Source organism: Leptonychotes weddellii, chromosome 9 (genome assembly GCF_054177405.1).
Source record: "Leptonychotes weddellii isolate Sample4059 chromosome 9, ASM5417740v2, whole genome shotgun sequence".
In the NCBI taxonomy this organism is placed as follows: Eukaryota; Metazoa; Chordata; class Mammalia; order Carnivora; family Phocidae; genus Leptonychotes; species Leptonychotes weddellii.
In genome coordinates this window covers 33689792-33710801 of record NC_138377.1, presented here as the reverse complement: position 1 = coordinate 33710801, position 21010 = coordinate 33689792, and the positions used below count along the sequence as shown (strand labels likewise).

General features: G+C 35.7%; 1 protein-coding gene across 1 annotated transcript in view; it reads right to left on the bottom strand.

The window, feature by feature from the left end:
* The window catches only part of KCNH5 (potassium voltage-gated channel subfamily H member 5), a 277648-nt gene that overhangs the window by 94405 nt on the left and 162233 nt on the right, over positions 1-21010 (bottom strand). Inside the window, exon 8 of the mRNA XM_081830419.1 lies at positions 8119-8318. Coding sequence (XP_081686545.1) covers positions 8119-8318 — 200 coding nt within the window. The remainder of the gene's footprint in view (positions 1-8118; positions 8319-21010) is intronic.

The window sequence follows — 21010 nt, the reverse complement described above, 5'->3', positions numbered from 1 at the left end:
GGGGGGTGGGAGGATGGGTTAGCCTGGTGGTGGGTATTGAGGAGGGCACATTCTGCATGGAGCACTGGGTGTTATGAACAAACAATGAATCATGGAACACTTCATCTAAAACTAATGATGTAATGTATGGGGATTAACATAAGATAATAAAAAAATAAATAAATTAAAGAGTAAATGGAAAAAGAAAAAAAAATAATAACAACAGAAATCACAGGAATGGAGACATCTTTTTTTTTAAGTTCCATTTATAAAATCCAACCATCTGCATAATTCTACCTTTGTCTAGTAAACTGCAAAATTTGTAGTAAATACTATAATCTCATTCAAAAATAGGTTTTTCAGTAGACATTTCTGAAGATTTACTCTAGTGTGATTCTGAAAACAGATCAATCAAGGCAGCTCAGAACAAATACACACACCTACTCCTACCATAACACTGTCTGCAGCATGTGGATTCGTTCACGATTTAATTTTTCCCCTAAGTCTAAAATATGTTTGTGCATTTTTGTGTTCAGTGTGTATGTATATAGAAATATTTTATTCATCCAAATTACTCTACAATTGAGGTTCTATTTTCATCTATATTTAAAGATGACAGGACGCACTGAATACTAAGATTGAAGACTAAGATTAAAAATGGTGCCAGGCATGACCAAGTTCTCATAATTTATAACTGGTAAAGGAAGAAATAAATTATAACCGCCACAGACTAAATTACTTGTTAGCACTTATTATTGTTTCTCTTATGCAGGCACTACATGGGTACTTTTCATCTTCCTGTCAAATAAGTAAGGTGGGTGTTTGCATCGCCAACACAGATGTGAACACAGAAGAATGAAACCCAGTCTCCTGGTCTATATAAAGCCATGCTACTGCACAAGTCATCCATTGCCCTAAATAAGCAAGTCCTTCTTCTCATTCCTAGACTATAGATATCAAATGATTTCTTAGTCCCTTCCTCAGAGACTAGTGGCAGATTGGTAAGAAAATGAAATAGAAGCCCGCCCACACTACTGCACTGAAGTAATTTCAGCATGGTACATAAAAAGATTACACTTATGGGGCACCTGAGGGGCTCAGTTGGTTAAGCATTTGACTCGATTTTGGCTCAGGTCATGATCTCACGGGTGTAGAGATCGAGCCCCAAGTCCAGCTCTGCACTGGGCATGGAGCCTGCTTAAGATTCTCTCTCCCTCTCCCTCTCCCTCTCTAAAAAAAAATTATAAATAAAAGAATACACTTAACATTTCTGGAGAGAGGTTTGGGTCACTCAGGGCTTATTTTAGTCACACAATGCCTCCCTATCATTACTAGAGCAAAATAATACTGCCTACTACCACACAGAAAGTTTACTAATAATTATATCAGCTAACAGTAATATAAATCTTGCATTGGAGCATTCCTGAACTATGCCAAAAGCCATGACAAACTACATATACACTTGAATGTTCTGAAATATCAGAGAAAATATTAAATTTTAATATGAAAAATATTAAAAATTTCAGAAAATATTTAAAGTTTTCCTTAACTTGTAATGTTTCTCATAAACCCTTGAGTATTATTTTAATTTCTGATACATGGAAGGAAAAATAAAATTGAAGTTTCAGATAAAGTCTACATTTTCGGAGAAAGCCTATAAGGTCAGCTAGGACAGAGGAATGTCCATAATGACTCTGAATGCTTCAAACTATTTCAGTGGGTAACGAATGAGCCACACACATGGCCATGACAGTATTTAAATTCCCTTACCACGTTTCTACACAGGTAGGAAGCTCAGAGTTCTCAGGAATTCAGGGCATGATGCTTCTCCATGCTGAAGAGTAGTCCCTTACAAGGATAGACTAAGCAGTCTCTTTTGATCAATAAACAGGTTACTTAACAACCACAGAAAAAATATGCCATTTGTCTCCTGGGCATGGCCTAGCTTAGCCCCATCAGAGATTCTGTGTTCCTCAGAATTTTTTAAAAATTAGTTCCATTTGTAAAACTACAGTACATAGATATAGTAATAAAAAATTGTTGAGAAATAACTACTGACTCACCATAGAATCTTACTCTATAATTTTTATATAGAATATCTTGAATGTGTGTCTGAATTTGAAATAAGATATGATACATACTAGTACTCCAAATCATTCAGACACAATTATCATATAATATCTTTAATACTACTAAATTAGTGTCAGGACGTGCAAGTTCATTTTGTACTACATTCGGCCTGTATCCTTTACTCGCAGGGAGTTAATTTTCTCCTGAAACAGTTAGATCACTGCATTTTAAAATACTTAAAGTCACTGTCATACCTCTCCCCAGGTCTTCAATTAGCCAAACTAAATATTCATGTTTCCTTTAATTATCCACCATATAACAAGATTCCCAGAACTTCATGCCATCATGGATATTTTCTGGTAAGTGTGCTGTCATTTGATAGTATTTCTTTAAAAATATCCAGCTAGAATTATAACACAATATTTTATGTATGATCTGATTAACATGGACTGGAATGATTCTTACCTCTCTTGATCCAAAGACAAGAGTGCTTTTAATGCATGTTAAGACCAATTCAGTTTCATTTTACTATATTCACATGTATATCTTTACATGAGCTATTTAACATAGCACATTTGTCTGTAGAGTTTTTCTTGGAAGGCTGGTGCCTTCACTCTTAGGTTCTGTTGTACATCGCCATAGGAACCTCTTGAATTATTCAGATATTGAACCAAGAAAATGAGGCCAGGTATGAAAATGTCATCCCTGTTTTTCACATTTAGGAATACAAAGAAAAATATTTAGACATGCTTTTCTCAATTAAAAAAAAAGATAAAAGTAAACTGGCTAAAAGGAAGTTACTTTAACTTATAGGAGAAACAAAATATATTGCCTACCATATTTGGAAGAAGTGGAGTACTTCTTTGATAGATTTGGTTAAAAAAATAATCTAAGATTTTAAAATATTCAAATCTCAATTTGTTTAAATTCTAAAGGCGTATTTCTGCCTGAATGTTTTGCATATTTCTGCCAGAACTTTTCATATAATGACATCTTCCTACTGAGACTTCATGCTTATTACAAAACACACGAAACAAGAAATGAAGACCAAAGAGCTTTTTTCTATTGATTTTTTCAAATTACATGTTAGAAAAAAAAGTGAGACAGTGAAAAATAAAAAATGACAAGGTTTTAAGCTTCATCATCCTTTCTATTTTTTTCCCATAATCTCCTTTTTCCTTTTTAAATCCTCAATCATTCTACCCATTTCTCAGTCTTTTAAGTGCACAGGATGTTATGAGCAGCAAAGCCCAGAGGACAGATTTTGGTTATTAAATTTGAAAAGAATCTAAAGCAACTATAGCAATTAGTAGTCAATAAAATACTTTCAACTAAATAAAATTAATCTCGGTACTGTTCCATATAGAAAATCTTGCCTAAGGCAAACTTTCCTGATAGAAATGCTACAATCTTCATGTCAGTCCTGACTTTAATGCCACAATTTGTATTAAAGAAAGCATTATTCACATAAGGCAAGGTAAGACTGAATTACATCACAGTGATTAATTTGCTTGTGGGGTAAAGCTGAATTCAAAAAATCTATGAAACTAAATATGTGGAAATGATAAAAGGAAATGTCAGTAATTAGGGCGAAGGTTCTTCTCTAATTAGCTGCAATGCATCATTAAGTTCTATTGTACTAGCAACTGAAAAAAATCTCACTGTTTCAGAACTAACAAGAGAAGCATTAGAACAAAGAAATTTGACTTTGTACATTTCAATCTTTTTCAGTATATACTCATAGTTAAATCTGATAACAACCAACATAATAAAATATCTGAAAGAGACTATCAACAAAATGTGAGATAAGAAACATAGTAAGAGAAAGTATTTGGCTTACTGAGGAAGTAGAATAGAGGACTCTGACATCAAATACAGGATAATTGTTAAAATTCAGATGCTGTTTACTAAAGCTACATCCTCAAATACATTCATATTGCTAAGATTGTGAATTACAGAATTTATTTGATTACTACCATCAATCTTTCATTTCCTTTTTTCCACCCTTGTATTTTAACAAGCTCAATTTTATTCTTATTCTCAAAAAAGCCTGCAGTACACACAAATATGTGATAGAAGATAGATAGATAGATAGATAGATAGATAGATAGATAGATAGATAGATGATAGATGGATAGATAGAAAGCTTTATTATGAAAGCCATATAAACTCAAAAGCTGCTGTGCCGAGAATATACTATAAAGGGACAGACCAGCTATTTGGCTATACAGTAACCCAGGTAGAACATGATAGTGACTTGGACAAGGAGATGGCAATGGAGTGGTGAGAACTGGAAATGGAGCCAGCAGGATTTGGTGGAGGTTTTAATCTGGGGAGGTTTATCTAAGCAACTGAGGGGTGGAGTTTCCATTAACTTCATTAGGGAAGAATGCCCGTGGAGCAGGTTTATGGGAGATGATGAGAAGTTCAGTTCTGGACAGGCTTTTTTTTTTTTTTTTAAGATTTTATTTATTTATTTGACAGAGAGAGTGAAAGAGCACAAGCAGGGGGAGCAGCAGAGGGAGAGGAAGAAGCAGGCTCCCTTCCGAGCAGGGAGCCTGATGCAGAACTCGATCCCAGGACCCTGGGATCATGACCCAAGCCGAAGGCAGATGCTTAACCATCTGAGCCACCCAGTTCTGGATAGCTTCACTGGATGTGAGTAGGCAGTTGGATAGGGGAGTCTGTAGTTCAAGAACAGATCCAAATGAGTGTGTAGATTTGGGCAGTGTTAGCATACATTTTTAAAGTCATAAGATTGTATGATATCACTGAAGGAGAGAATATGAACAGAAAAGGAAACAGGCACAAGGACTTAGTTCTAGAATATACCCCAGTTTAAGATATTATCTTGGTCAAACTGCTTTCAAGAAATGCCACACCAAATTACACACAAACCACAATTTTATGATAGTGTTAGTCACTACAGCTTTTGCTAAGAGTGGGCATTATCTTTGTCCATTTGACATATTAAAAATGGTCTCTTGCTGTTTCAATATTTATTTATTACAAGTTAAAATAATATATATGTTTATTGCTAATTTGTATTTTTGTATATTTATATAAATTAACTATGTACTTAGCTCATTTTTCTCCTCAGGTATTCTAATTCTTATTCATTTACAAAATCACTTTACATATTAAGGTATTAACCTTTCACTTGCGATATCTGTTGCAAATACTCTATCTCATTTTCATTTTCATGGTTTTTGGTGTGAAAGATTTTACATTTTTTAGCCAAATCTATTTATCACTTTGTTATGTATTCCATTGCTTTAATATGTACAAAGATAAAGTAAACATGGTCTTGTATTTTCTTTTTATTAGTTTATGGTTTCTTATTTTTTACATTTAACTCAGTCCATCTGATATTTATGTTAGGCCACATGGGAAACCCTCATTAAATATTTTCTGAAATTTTTAGCTCATTTTATAATTATATGAAATAATATATCAATTCCTTCTTTGTGATATGTCCTTTAACTTAAATTCAGTTCTTATCTATAGCAAAATCTAGTTCTGAGATAGTTATTCCCACTCTTTGCTCTGGCTAATAATTCTTGTGTCTATACTTTGATACTTTATTACCATATTTTAAAGTTATATGTACACTATGTAGTCAAATTACTGAATGCCTAACAAAAATGTGGCTCTTCTGCTCTGGTTGGAGTTTCTCTACTAAACCCAAAAGTTGAACGACAATTTTTGTTTTCTCTTTGTTCAGTAGAGCATATGGCGTGCTAAGAATGCATTTTTTAACGTTTTTATTTAAATTCCAGTTAGTTAACATACAGTGTAATATTAGTTTCAGGTGTACAATGTAGTGATTCAACACTTCCATACAACACCCAGTGCTCATCATAGCAAGTGCACTCCTTAATCCCTACCACCTGTTTCACCCATCCCCCACCCCCCTCCCCTCTGGTAACCATCGGTTTGTTCTCTATAGTTCAGAGTCTGTTTCTGTAAGAATGCATTTTTAAATTCATCCTCATTGACTATACAATTCAAGAGAATCTCCTATAACTCTGTCCCAGGCCCAGACTTTGGCGTATATCCCTTTATTTACAGTTCTGTTACAGCTAGTTCTCACACATTTGGGTGGGGATTTTCTTACAGACTGGGAGAAACCAATACAGGCATGGAGAGTTTGCTGCCACATTAAATTAAACTTTAGATAGGTTTTATACATGTACAACAAACCTTTCATATTTGCCAGTTATTTAACTCTGCTTCCCCCTTTAGTAAAAAACTACTCTTTCTGGATTCCCCTTTCAGTTAGGAAGCACATCTGTGATTTTTTTCTTATCCAAAAGCTAATCCACTTTAATATTTTAAATTATTTCTTTAAGAATCTTTTCATTTGAACTAACATTTTATTTTACCTTTAATATTAGCCTCCCAATCTTTTTTTCCTATTACTCCACTTTCTGTGGATACTCTACTGATCAGAAGTACATTTCTGTGACTACAAATAATGAACAAGCAAACCAAAAAAAACGAAACAAAACAAAACAAACACCAAAAAAAAAAAAAAAGTGGTAAATACTAGGAACCCAGAAACTGTTTCCTGATACACTGGCATGTGGTGTGTCTGGAAGTGGACACGCCATGTAGCAGTTTCACTGAATGTGGACCTCAAAGAACATCATGCATTTGATGTCTTAAACACTGAGTCTCACCTGTATCCCTGAGGAAGATTCTCTTCCTTCTCTGGATACCCTCCCTATAACCATATATTGTTTGGCTCAGGCATATATAAATCAAATTCCACAGAATGTAGTTTGTCCTTTTCCCATCGGTAGTCATACATTCCATTTTAATGGCCATTTAACTAGAAAATTAATACTGCAGCTTGTGAGATGTTGAAAGAGGGAGAAATCTCATCCTCTTTCATGATTCCTCAAATAATTGCTCCTACCCCCTCCCCACCCCCCACCAAGTATCTCACCTGCACTTCCTGTAAAGGCTTCCCTCCCTCAACTCTTCCATGTCTGACCCCTAAATATCCCCTCAACCATCTGCTCCTAACAAGAGCTGCTGTGGCTTAAAATTACCTCAGTGAAATTCCTCCGACTGAGTATCTACTTCCCTTTGACAACAAAAGGTGCTTATTGAGCAGACCTTTCAGAAAAACTCCAAGTCAACATCATATGATTAAAAGAACAAATCGAATTTGTGGGAAATGACAAGGAAAGTAATGTACTATCTGATTATCATGTCAAAATTTAGTACCTAAAAATAATCATCTCCCGTGACGCTTATAAAGAAAAAGAGCTCAAGATGGGTTTTCTCTAAAACTCCTGTGCAGACCCCACTTGTCATCCCCCATACTGGATGTAAATCAGCTGGGTGTAGGAAGTGAGAATTTATTTATTTTTAATTTGGTTTTGTTTATTTTAAGGAGGACTTTGGGTCCTTCTTTTCTTTTTTGTTTTTTTTTTTTTTTTGGTTTTTTGGGGGTCCTTCCTTTCTAATATAAGAGAGATGGGAAAAATTAGAAGAGGTTTCATGAGAAGACAAGGAAGACATTAGAGATGTCAGATGAATGGGGAGCCTGGTATCCACTTTATAGATTTATGTAAGGAAAAGAGGAAAATAAAGAATTGTATGTTCTTCATAAACATGTGTGAGAGAGGGGAGAGATTTAAGTGGAGAACAGCATAGAAGACATATCACTTTTTTACTTTATAAGCAAGAAAGTTTCTTTCTAAATTTTAAATGGGCAAAAAGTCAAAGAAGAAATCAAGAATAAAACTGACCAGAGAGATGGCAGCACTGTTAGTTTTAGAGGAATGCAGCAAATTACTCTGAGTGGTAATGAGTGTTTTAGGGAAATGGAGTAATTAGTTGTTTTCAGAAACAACAATTTCTAAATTGATGATTAATGGTTGAGTGCTTAGCACCTTCTAAGCACTCGATACATACTACGATTGATTGATACGTCACTTACGAAAAACAAAGTAACACAAAGCAATTATACAAGCAATACAGGAGTGGGAGAGCTACAGGCATCTGAAGATCCTATTGAAATGGAAAATAAATAACAACAACATTAATATCCCATACCTTCTCTGTGTCAATGCCTTTTGACATGGACCATGTTGAGACAATATAATCCATGACTCGTTCACTAAGGCCTTTGGGGACCTGATAGAGTTTCAGAAAGTCCCGCACATTATTCAGCATCTCATGGTATCGGTTGGTGTTGGCATACATTTGCTGGAAAATTGTAGTAACATTTCCAAAAATAGTTGCATAAAGAAGAGCTGAAAGAGAAGAAATAATGAAAATAAAACAAATATCCCAAGTGAAAAATAAATATGAATATTTATTAATCAATGAATCATCTGACAGAGATGTCTTTATGAACTTTTAGAGATTAATGCATGTTAACCCCTGAGAAGAGTGCCTGGAATTTGGTATTCACTCAGTAATTGTTACCTTCAGTCTGAGAAACACGACTTCATGAGTATGTGCCATCCTAGTCAATGTGGCAAAACATGAGACAGGCTAATCAACTTCCTAAAGAATTAGATAAGGCAGAGTTATAATTTGCCTAAGGAATTCTAGCCTTATGACTAAAGACATCCTGCTCTCTTGTCCTCCTGAATGAAGCCTAATCAATTTAAATTTCCCAGGGATTGAAGATCCAGTTTAGAAATGTATGCTCTTTTTCATTGCTTGTTTCTTTCAGCTTTTTGGAATACTTCTCTGCTAATAAATATTTTTAACAGAACATCAGAAATATAGGGAGTAAAGACAAATTAAAGAGTTCCATTTTTTAAATAAGGAAATGGGATTGGAATAAATAGCTAAATTAAAACTTTGCAAGTGCTTGAAAATTCCAGTTATTAAACTCATGTTTAATATCATGTTTAAGGACGCCTGGGTGGCTCAGTCAGTTAAGCATCTGCCTTCGGCTCAGGTCATGATCCCAGGCTCCTGGGATCAAGCCCCGCATCAGGCTCTCTGCTCAGCAGTGAGTCTGCTTTTCCCTGTGCCTCTGCACCTGAACCTTCCCCCCACCCACTCATGCTCTCTCTCTGTCTCAAATAAATAAAATCTTTAAAATAATAATAATATCATGTTTAATCCCAGCATTGTAAGGTTTTTGATTCCATCATTTTAATTACAAGTAAAGCCAACTTGCAGACCACTGTTATTTATCATCAGAGCCCTATGAATGCAGCAGGCCCCTCCCTCAACCCATAATTCACCAACTCTTCTCTCTCCGGATGTGGTTGGGCTACAATGTTAACCTCATCTTGTAAAAACTTTTAAAAACAATTGAGTTCAGCCCAGACTCAACATACCTCCAATCCCACCCACCCCACACTATCCTGTCCCTTTGGTTCCATTCCTTGCTTGGCAGTAAACTCTTTTGAAAAGGGGCAATACTTTATTCCCCTTAATATTCATAAACACAGTATTTAGCAACCATGTACATTCCATAAGCATTTCACAAATAAGTGTAGTATCACCAGTGGTCACTTCCTTTCTACATCCTCCAAGCATTTGAAAAATGACTCCTCTAAACTGAGTATGGATTCATTTTGCAGTTTCATCAGCCAAATCCCGTTTGATGACAGTGGTATAAAATCAAGCTAGTAAAGCAACTTAACCTTAATCTGTTTCCAGAAATCATTCATTTTTTTAAGAATAGTTGTTCTTTGAATACAACAAATTATAAATTCACAACAGAAAGCTGTGATTTTATAACATTTACTCAGTTTGTTTTGTTTTTTGTTTTTGCTGTTATTTAGGCATTTTGATGCCAGTTCAGAACAATTTTTAAGACCGATGATATTTTGTTAAAACTGAGTAGGAACAAGGCAACCTCCTTGGGTCCGCTTCCTCTTTGGGAGCTTTGTACTATTATTTTACTATCGCTCAATAAACCTTGCTTTGCTAAAAAACAAACAAACAAAAACAAAATTGACTAGGAACTGTATAGTGCTGACATTTCTCAACTGGGAATTAATTAATTAATTAATTAATTATTCAATTATTTCCAGTGTAGTTAACATACAGTTATATTAGTTTCAGGTGTACAATATAGTGATTCAACAATTCTATACTTTACTTGGTGCTCATCAAGATAAGTGTGCTCTTAATCCCCTTCTCCTGTTCACCCATCCCCCCACCACTGCCTCTAGTAACCATCAGTTTGTTTCTTCTCTACAGTTAAAAGTCTGTTTTTTGGTTTGTCTCTTTTTTTTCTCTGTTCATTTGTTTTGTTTCCTAAATTCCACATCTGAGTAAAATCATATAGTATTTGTCTTTCTCTGACTGACTTATCTTACTTAGCATTATACCCTCGAGGTCCATCCATGTTGTCGCCAATGGCAAGATGGGTCTTTAAATCTTTGAATATTTATATTTAAAAACAAAAACAAAAAAAGTAGGTAATCACAGATTTAATATCTCTATTCCATCATTGTTGGTATCAGGAAAGACAAAGAAATGTAAACAAATTAATGGTAGATGAATCATGTATCAAAATATGGAAGTTTTCATTTTCAGAAAAGAGAAATAAAGAGAATTTATGTCTTTAAAATAATGAACATTTCAGAAGTTAATGAAATAATGCTATAATCATTGTTTTGAATAGTGTTCAGCTATTATAAGTTGTCAATAAATATCACAGAGCCACCTATTATTTTGACATGTTCAGCTTGTTTGGCTCTCTAAAATGCTTGCAATATGCTGTACTTGCCAAAGTGTCTTACTACTGCCTTTTAGTTTAACAAATTACCACACATTTTATCTTTTTGGGTACATTAAATATGCACACATTCTGCTCATATAAAAAGTTTCAGCACTAAAACATGAATAAAACTGCCAAAGTATTAAAAGTGTGCAGCATTAATAAATGAAGAATATAATCAACATCCCATTAAGTTTGGCATATTACAAAGATAACCACTTCTGCTTTCCATTTTCATGGGAGTGTGGCGGCTTACCCTGGGTAGGACTAAACAAGGTCAGAATTTAAGATAAGACATTCAATTTTGTGTATTTACATTAGAAAAAAAATTTTTTACTTTGAAATAAGTTGCAAAAACTGTGCAGAAAGTTCACATGCACCTACACGCAGCTTCTCAGAGTAATGACATCTTACACAACTAAAGTCATTTATCAAAACCAGGAAATTGAAAATGGCACAATACAATTACCAAGACTATAGATCTTACTCATATTTCACCATTGTTTTACACACACTCATTTTTTGATATATAATTTTATAAAATCTTATCACATATACAGATCTGTGTAATACATCTATATTTTTTTAGAAAGAAACTACTTCTTCCTTAAAAATATTCTCAATGCTTGGGACTAGCATACATTTCAAAAACCATAGTAAGAGCAAGCAACAATGTTCCATGGCAGGCAAGAAAACTGTGTCCCGCCACAGTCTGTGTTCCCAGGATAAATGCGCACATCTCTGTGTTATGTGCATTTGCCAAAATGCCTAGTTTTTTAAGTAGGCTCCATACAGTGTGGAGCCCAATGTGGGGCCCGAACTCACAACCCAGAGATCAAGACCTGAGTTGAGATCAAATGTCGGATGCTTACCCCACTGAGCCACCCAGGCACCTCCCAAAATGTCTATTTTTATAAACCTTATATTTGACAACAATGTGGCTATCATCAACTAATCTTTTCTTCTTTATTTAAGTACTTTTCAATCCCTTGGAGAACAGTGGCCCTCCCTGTCATTCTGCTGTATTTCAGGCCTTGTCTTCGATGCTCCCTACTGTATTTCTAGAACACAGACCAGGTTATGGAACATAGTAAGTGTTCAAATATTTTTTTCCAGTATATTCACACACCAAAAACCTAAGAAACAGTTTTTCAGAAACATCCTTTTTGCTAATCAAAGTCTCACTACCGGTGATACAAAAACACAGAAGGAATACACATTATTAACATGAGTAGGAGAATAAAATATTTAGAAGCTAAGGTGATACGTGCCCTGGCTATATTAAGATAATAAATAATTTGGGAAGGCCCATTATCATTCATCAAACATGAATGCCCGTGCTTGGCCTGGCCAGTTTTATAGAGGCCTGTTACATAATTTTACCCCTTGAATGCAGTGCTACATAGTCAATTCACCTACTTTACTAATAATAATTTGGCTAATTTATTAAAATTTGATAAGCCTTTTTTATATGCATTCCCATAGCCTTTTAGGCTCAAGACAATTTTAGACAAGGCAAGCTTATCACAGTTAAAGTCTTGGTAATTCTGGCATACAGTTGGGTAATAATCTTATCTAAAAAGTCTTATATTTTCTTATTCACACAAAGAAATTATTTTGAAGATAATTATGGTAGATTGAAGATGGCCACAAGTCTCTGACACCTCTTCCATTGACAAGCAGGGTCTACACCCTTCCCCTTGAATCCAGGCATGCTCTATGACTGACCAATAGAATACAGTTACTATGCTCCTATGTCAGTATCTGGGCCCCGGCCTTAAGAAACCAGAAACTTGCAATTCTTTGCTGTTAGAACACTTGCTCTTGGAATGTAGTTTCCATGTTGTGAGGGATCCCAGGCATTCTTCTAGAGAGGCCTACACGAAGAGCAATCAAGACACCTAGCCAATAGCCATAGCTGAGCTCCCAGCTAAGCAGTGGCCTTAAACTGAACAATTTAAAATATTGATATGAGAAGACACTTCTGGTAACACTTAAGGCTATATAGGTGATTCAATAATATCTTTCCTTTCTATTTCTGTTTAATAATGATAGTTAAGACATGAAGGAGGTGAGTCTGGGCGGCTAGTCGGTCAAGTGTCTGACTCTTGATTTCAGCTCAGGTCATGATCTCAGGGTCATGAGATTGAGCCCCGCATCAGGCTTCATGTTGACTGCTGGGATTCTTTCTTTCCCTCTGCCTCTGCCCCTTCCCCTGCACATGCGCAGACACATGCTCGCTCTCTCAAAATAAATAAAACCTTTTTTAAAAACTATAAAAAATACAAAGGAAAATGTTCCATCAATCTATAACTATGTGTGGGGTGCCTGGGTGGCTCAGTCGTTAAGCGTCTGCCTTCAGCTCAGGTCATGATCCCAGGGTCCTGGGATCGAGCCCCACATCGGGCTCCCTGCTCGGTGGGGGGCCTGCTTCTCCCTCTCCCATTCCCCCTGTTTGTGTTCCCTCTCTCGCTGTGTCTCTCTCTGTCAAATAAATAAATAAAATCTTTAAAAAAAAAAATCTACAACTATGTGTGCAACACACAGCTTGGCAACATCAGCTAACCAGCCATGTCTGTGGCTGAGCCAACTAAGTGGATTTTCCAGACCCATTCAAGCCACCCCAACTGATACCACATAGACCAGAAATAAGTCATGCCCTCCTATCCATGCATAAATTAGATTCAAGAGTAAAATAAATGGATGTTCTTATTTTAAGCTGCTAAGTTTGATTAGTTACACAACTAAAATAATTTAAACCTTAATAAAACAGATTGATTCTCAACAGGATAGAGAACCTGGGGGATGAGGGGGAGTGAGCTCCTTACAATGCACATCAGAGCTCAACAGTATATTTTAGGAGATACTTTTAAATATTTAATATACTTCGGGGCGCCTGGGTGGCTCAGTTGGTTAAGTTTCTGCCTTCGGCTCAGGTCATGATCCCGGGGTCCTGGGATTGAGTCCCACATCAGGCTCCCTGCTCGTCGGGGAGCCTGCTTCTCCCTCTCCTTGCTCCCCCCTTCCCGCTCATGCTCTCTCTCTCTTTCTCAAATAAATAAATAAAAATCTAAAAAAATTAATATACTTTATATTTTCAAATTCTAAAACACCTTTTTTATAATATAAACATTAAAGTCATTAATGTTTAATGTTTTCAAAAGGAGGCATAGGTTAAAAGACTGAATACTGTCATTATAACTAATCACAGATTTCATTATCCATTCAACATTGTTGAATTCAGTAGATATTTATTGAACATCTATTTTATACCAGCCACTACACTAGCCAGTAAGGAAATGATGATAAAAAGACAGACGTTTAATTCCTGCTCTCAAGTAGTAGCACTACTTTCTATAGAAAAGTATAGTCTTTAATTCTCCCAAATCACATTCTTTGAAAGAAGGCTAATGATCTTTTCCTTTTCATAGGTTACAAAAATTCACAAATAAACTTATAGCCAGTCCAAGTATATAAACTAAATATAGTTTATTTTTCATGGTTAAAGAATTTGCAAAGTCAAACAAAAATCTATGTTCAGCGAATTAATTGTAACTCAGCTTCCACTCTTAGGAGTTGCTCAAGAAAACAGATTAAGATGATGATATCTGGGTCTCTGAAGGAATTACATTCTCCAGCTGCTTCATTTTGTTTGCTCCTTAGGTCAACCTATATCCATTCATCTCATTAATGACTGATTTGTACTTTTTAGACTTTTTGTGACTGTTCATGATGACATCCAACATTTACTTTTCCTAATTACCTTCTTATAAATCTTGGCAAGTAAACACTGGCCTTAGAATGAGCAATTTAAAATGTTGCTATGAAAATGTATTTCTGGTAACCTTTAAACCAAGTAGGTGGTTTAACCATCATTGCCTTTCTATTTACATTCACTAAAGTCCACCTGTAATAATGATATTTAAGATGTAGAAGGAAAATGTTCCATCAATCTGGTAATTGTATGGGTAGCTTCCAGCCTGTTAAAATATATGAAATGGCTCCTGTTGGTCTTAGGACAAAGTGAAGGAGCTGATCTTCAGGAACCTGTGGTTTCAAAGTCTTCCTCTCCTTCCAGCTCTCATAATGGCTCCTGGTTTCTTCCCTGGATGCTCTTTTGCAATGACCCATATATGTATGTACCCTCTAGGTATCCACTTATGAGCAGATATTTTCTCTTTTCCAATCTTCACTTAATCTATGCCCCATTCCACCTAGTACCTGAAATGTGCCAATTATCCAGTTAGAAATGAATCTTATTACTTTACATTAAATATTGAAAACTATTTAATATACTAGCTCTCTAAGAGATATTGGAATTTTGAAGGGAGGAATTCCATCTAATACAATGAGTTGATTAAATCATTATTTGAATTAAATGTTAACTAGTGAGATGAGTTGGGACACAGAGGGACAATTTTTAGAACTTAGCAAATTATAGCATAATATTGGACAGATTGCACCAGTTTATAGATGATCCCATGAGTACCATAACAACTGACTATATCAAAATAGTCTCAATAATTACATGGCAATGATTATTGATATTATTTCCTGTATACCCTAAGAGTTGCTTAATTTTATGAAATTAATATATATAATAATAACAGAAACCTCTGTTAATCAATTAGTAATGTAACATCAAAGATGGACAGAAAGGGAGGGAGATGAATGGAAAGATGTAAGAGGACCGTTCATTCAGAAGAATTCCAAGAAATTAAAGTTCGAGTAAAAACAAAGAATCAAAGGATCAAAATAGCTTGATCTTCACTTTATCTTTCTGTGATAGTTATTCTATTTTTTATGCTAAGTAAATCCATTTTCTTTTTCTTTCTAATCCAGCAAAATTCATTTGTACTCCAATAAAATTAGTACATTTACCTTGATTATATAGCTATAGAAGTTTTTGTAACTTTGATAAAGACTAGCTGGAAAATATAGAACAATGACTCTGAAATAAGGGGAATGATAATAATAGATAATAATAGATGTTCAATGAATACTGACCTCATCATTTCAAATTCATTTATTATGAGTCAAACAATAGTTCCTAAAAAGTATCAAAATATATCAGGCAACCAGAGACAACCAAACGTTAGGGTTATCTTTAGAGGCCCCCAGTTCCCTCTTAGTGCCCACCTCTTCCCTCTCTTTGATATACCTACCACCAGCCTGAGCCCCCTTCTTACAGGGGCCTACCTCATTGCTTAGGACATCATATCTTCCTGGTTGGTGCATTGCCCAGCTGATGCAAAGGCAAGATTAGTCACACACACACACACACACACACACACACACAACTTCAGAGGGAGCTGTCTTAGACACTGAACACCATCTCAAGCAAGGGCACTGTTAGATCTGCCATCCTTGGGACACTGGTCACTCTTGTTATGTTTCTCAGAAATTCTAAAGCCATCTTAGAAAGTGACAGAGGAAGGAAAAATATGAGGAGGTTTGGAAATAAAAAGGCACAGAGACAGAGATTGCTGGTGATGCACAGTCACTCAGACATGCCTGAAGGGAAAGGAGATACTTTTTTTCTGACATTGTATTTCAAAAATCATAGTTACAAAGAAAGACTAAAACTTCAGCTGAGTACAAATGACTAAAGGAAAATAAGATATGTTCATTTCAGGTGATGCCAAGCTGGGAAAAGTTCAGCACAAACACAAAAGGCAGAATACCAACTTGGAAAAGGTAGCATGATGGACCTTTTTATTTTCTATATCTAAAAATTGCTACTGTTTTGGTTTCTAGGAACAACTGAAAGTATAAACTACATTTTATGAGTTACTTAACTAATAACATGTACTTTTTGTACTTATATTTTGTTTCCAATATTTTTTTTCCTCTGTTAAGTTAGGAGAAGGCACATTTTCTCCTCTCTTCATCTCTATTCACACACACACACACACACACGAGTTTAATTATAATCTGATCTGATGAATAGGTAATAATGATATAAGTTGTATTTTTCAGGATATTTATAAATTCTTATATTGTATCTTTCTTTTTAAAAAAAACTTTAAGGGGGCGCCTGGGTGGCTCAGTTGGTTAAGCGTCTGCCTTCAGCTAAGGTCATGATCCTGCAGTCCCGGGATCGAGTCCCACATCGGGCTCCCTGCTCAGTGAGGAGTCTGCTTCTCCCTCTGACCCTACCCCCTCTCATGCTCTCTCTCTCTCTCTCTTTCAAATAAATAAATAAAAAATCTTAAAAAAAAACTTTAAAACACAAAATAAGGAAACCATAATGGTAAGATTCAGACTATAGCAGTTCAATGATTTTGATACAGGAATTTTCCTATGCCCCTCAAATTATGGAATGCCAAGATCAACCTGCTTTACCTAGTTACAAGTCCAGCTTTATGAGCTACAGGGAAAAAAAAAAGAGAGAGAAAATAAAGTGAGTTCATCATGGTGTAATTAAGGTGAAAATGGAATTTCTTTTACTTACGGCTCCTCTCTGTTTATCTTGTACTAAATACACATTTTAGTTGCTTTTCGGTAGTGTTAGCTTTTCAGTAATGATATCTGCAAGTCATTTTTGTAATCTTTAGCACCAGAATATAAAAAGAAACAATAAGTAGAGCATAACATTAAATCACTTACTGTTTCTATGTATCTATAAAGTGGGTGTTCCTATTATGCTTACATTGGATGGAAGCACCAGATACAGTATTTGAATAATATTACGACACCTTTTTGCCAAAACACAAGTATTACTGATCCAAGATCCAAAAGTGGGAAGTGGCACTGCCAACAACCTGAGGGCTCCTAGGAACAGTAGCTGTGGAACAGCCAAGAGCTTCTCAGATACTACTGCAACCTGTCTTCTTGCTGACCCTCAATACATTTCATTCTTACTTCCAAATCTTTGTTCATGGAACTCCCTTGCGGGGGATTGCAAAATATGAAAATTTTTTTCCATCTTGATATGCACATGTCTTTGCATTGAGACTTTATTGCCTCTCTACCATAGGTGGAATCTATTTCCTTTACTCTGGGCTAGCTTTATGACTTCCAATAGAAGGTGGCATAGATGATATTATGCAACTTTGCTTTCGATTTATGGGTATACATAGAAACATGACTAGAAGGATGTTTACAAAATGTTAATAGTTGTTATATTTGGGCAATAGAATTTGTGGCAATTTTTGTGTCCCTTAAACTAACCTACATTTAAATTTTTACAATAAGCATGTACCATTTTTACAAAAAGGGTAAGTTATTTACATTTTTAGAAAGGACAGAGCTATAAATCTCTTTAAAGGACAATTAAGTCAGTTCCCAGGTGACATATTCATGAAAAGTCATTAAAAACCCAAGATGCTAATGGTGATAGCAAATCTTTACTTAGTGCTTATTATGAGCCTTATATATGTTATCTCATCAAATTCACACAATCATCCTAAGTTACTATTTTACCCTCATTGTAAACATAAGAAAACAAATTCAGGAAATTAATCTGCCCAAAGTCAGGTCAGAGTCTCAGTAACTACACAAACTAACACCCTTATCAGCTTTAATGTTGATACTGCAAATAATAATCACCTTATCCCATAGCAGACCTCGTATAGCCAATGTTAGCTGTTTACTAATCATTGATCTGGCCAAAAGTTCTTAAGTAGGAATAGTAGATCTCAAAGAATCAAATACTCCCAAGGTCTACATTATAGGTCAAGTAGAAATAGGACGCACCCCTTAAGTGACATGTACCCATCACTAAACTAGGATATGCTTACATGAATACAGACAAGAAACCCTTAAATCTGCTGTGGTTGCCACAATACCCATTCATTTAATGCAGTAGAAAACAAAATTTATTGATTAATATCTCTGTAACATAAAAGGAAAATTCTAGTTTATGTTGCTTATGCTTATTCACTATGATATACTATTATATATTATGATACATATCAATACTAATCAGGCATTTATCTTTATTTTGACAGAATTAAAAATTCAAGAAAATTGGATATATACTTAACTGACAGAATGGGATTTCTAATTTGTGAATCTTAGCAGGCAAAATACCCAGGGGACATGAATAATACAAATCTAACTCTTACAGTCTCCCCATCATCATCCTCACATTGTACATTCTTAAATGTACTTTTTTTTAAAAGATTTTATTTATTTATTTGACAGAGAGAGACACAGCGAGAGGGAACTCAAGCAAGGGGAGTGGGAGAGGGAGAAGCAGGCTTCCTGCGGAGCAGCGAGCCCGATGCGGGACTCGATCCCAGGACCCTGGGATCATGACCTGAGCCGGAGGTAGACGCTTAACGACTGAACCACCCAGGGGCCCCACCTTAAATGTACTTTAAATGTATCCTTTGATCCTCCATCACAATCTAGTTTAGATGCCCTGTCATCACTTTGCAATGACTGTAATGACCTTCAGCTGGACTCCTCCTTCTATTTTTTTTTTCTCAATTATTAGGGTCAGCCCACTGAACTCAGCAATAAATACCTTTTATCAGCCATCTTTGAACCCTTTCTTTAAAGAAGTAGGCAGAGTAACTTGTCCAGTCTAGAGATCCATCTGCTTGTCACTATTCTCCTGCTTCCCTTCTATCTGTAAACTACACTAAACACCAAGTTTCCAAGCCAGATAAACAGCACTTTGGAGGGTGGAGTGAAGCCTTTCATTTTGGAGCTAGGAAGGGAGATGAGATATTGTAAATTTCTTTCTGTTACCATTTTCTCAACATATATAATTTATAGACCCTTTACATGGTGGAGATGCAAAGTTACAACTTTCAAAGGTAAAACTGAACAATTTTATGAGGCAGACATTTTAATCAAGGGCACCACTGCTGTTCAGTCAGTTAAGAGTCTGACTCTTGATTTTGTCTCAGGTCATGATCTCAGGGTTGTGAGATCGAGCCCGCGCTTTGCTCTGCATTGGGCAGGGAGCCTGCTTAAAATTCTCTCTCTCCCTCTCCCTCTGCCCCTTCCCTGCTTCTCTCCCTCTTAAAAAAAAAAAAGAGCACCCCTGCTGTTCTCTGGTCAATTGTTGGCTCCTCTCTCTGTAAGAGTCCTTTATGAAATCAGTTACTAAGAGTTTTTCATGCTGCCTTCAGATGAACTCTTGTCATTCCATGGCTAGTTTAACCACAACAACCTCCTCACTGCTCTCCTTATCTCTGTTCTCCATTATAATACAGTCTGCATATGGACGCCTGGCACAATCTCCTAAAATACTAAAATTTGTGATCCTATTTCCCTCCTTAAAAATATTTAGTATATGCACATAGTCTATAAGGTAAAGGCACTCTGAGAGAAACTGTAGGATGATCTCTACAATGGGAAAAAGTATCTATCTGTCAGACTCAGTACTTTTTTTTCCCTCACAAGTTATTTTATTTATCACTTCCCCACCTAGACTCTGAGCTACTGAGAGTTAGAAACTATATCCTTGCCTTTTTTTCAAACCAAGTCAAAGTTTTGCCTAGTGAGTGAATAAATGAAAGTTAATTTAGCCTTCTATAAATAAAGGGACATGAGGATTTCTCTATGTGAGTATAACAGAACACTAGCATGACTATATCTCTCTGGCTGCCTATACAAAGCATGAACAATCTTACTACTTATGAGAATTTTCATGTAATGCATAGCAAACACTTCATCAAAGGAAAGGCATTATAATCCCTGAATGAATGTATTCTTTAAGCTTTTTAAGCCAGGGCCAGTATCATCTATTTCCTTCAGAATCCTCAGGAATAACTAGATATTCTTCAACAAAGTGTGTGACCGACAAAAGTTGTTGACTAAGATGAAAGAGTTACAACAGTGATAGGGACTCTGTCCCTTGTTTGGTGAAATTATACCACGAGGTTTTGTGAGCATAAAGACATTAAGTTTTATGCACACTGTCAAAACTTTTAAGAATGGTATTTTAGACATTTTATAAACATAATTAGTGCCCCCCCACCCATGCATTGGCCATGGGTATTCATGGACATATCCAAGCACACAGGCATTAAGTGCTTACTGTGTGTAAACACAATGCTAGGCACTATGGGAGATACAGAGATGTGCAATTTTATAAACATATTTTAAATTTTTAAATTAACCCTGGAAGCAATTTGGTTATAAAATTCTGTGCTCAGCTACCATATGATCCAGCAATTGCACTACTGGGTATTTACCCCAAAGATACAAAAGTAGGGATCTGAAAGGGTACGTGCACCCCGATGTTTATAGCAGCAATGTCCACAATAGCCAAACTGTGGAAAGAGCCAAGAT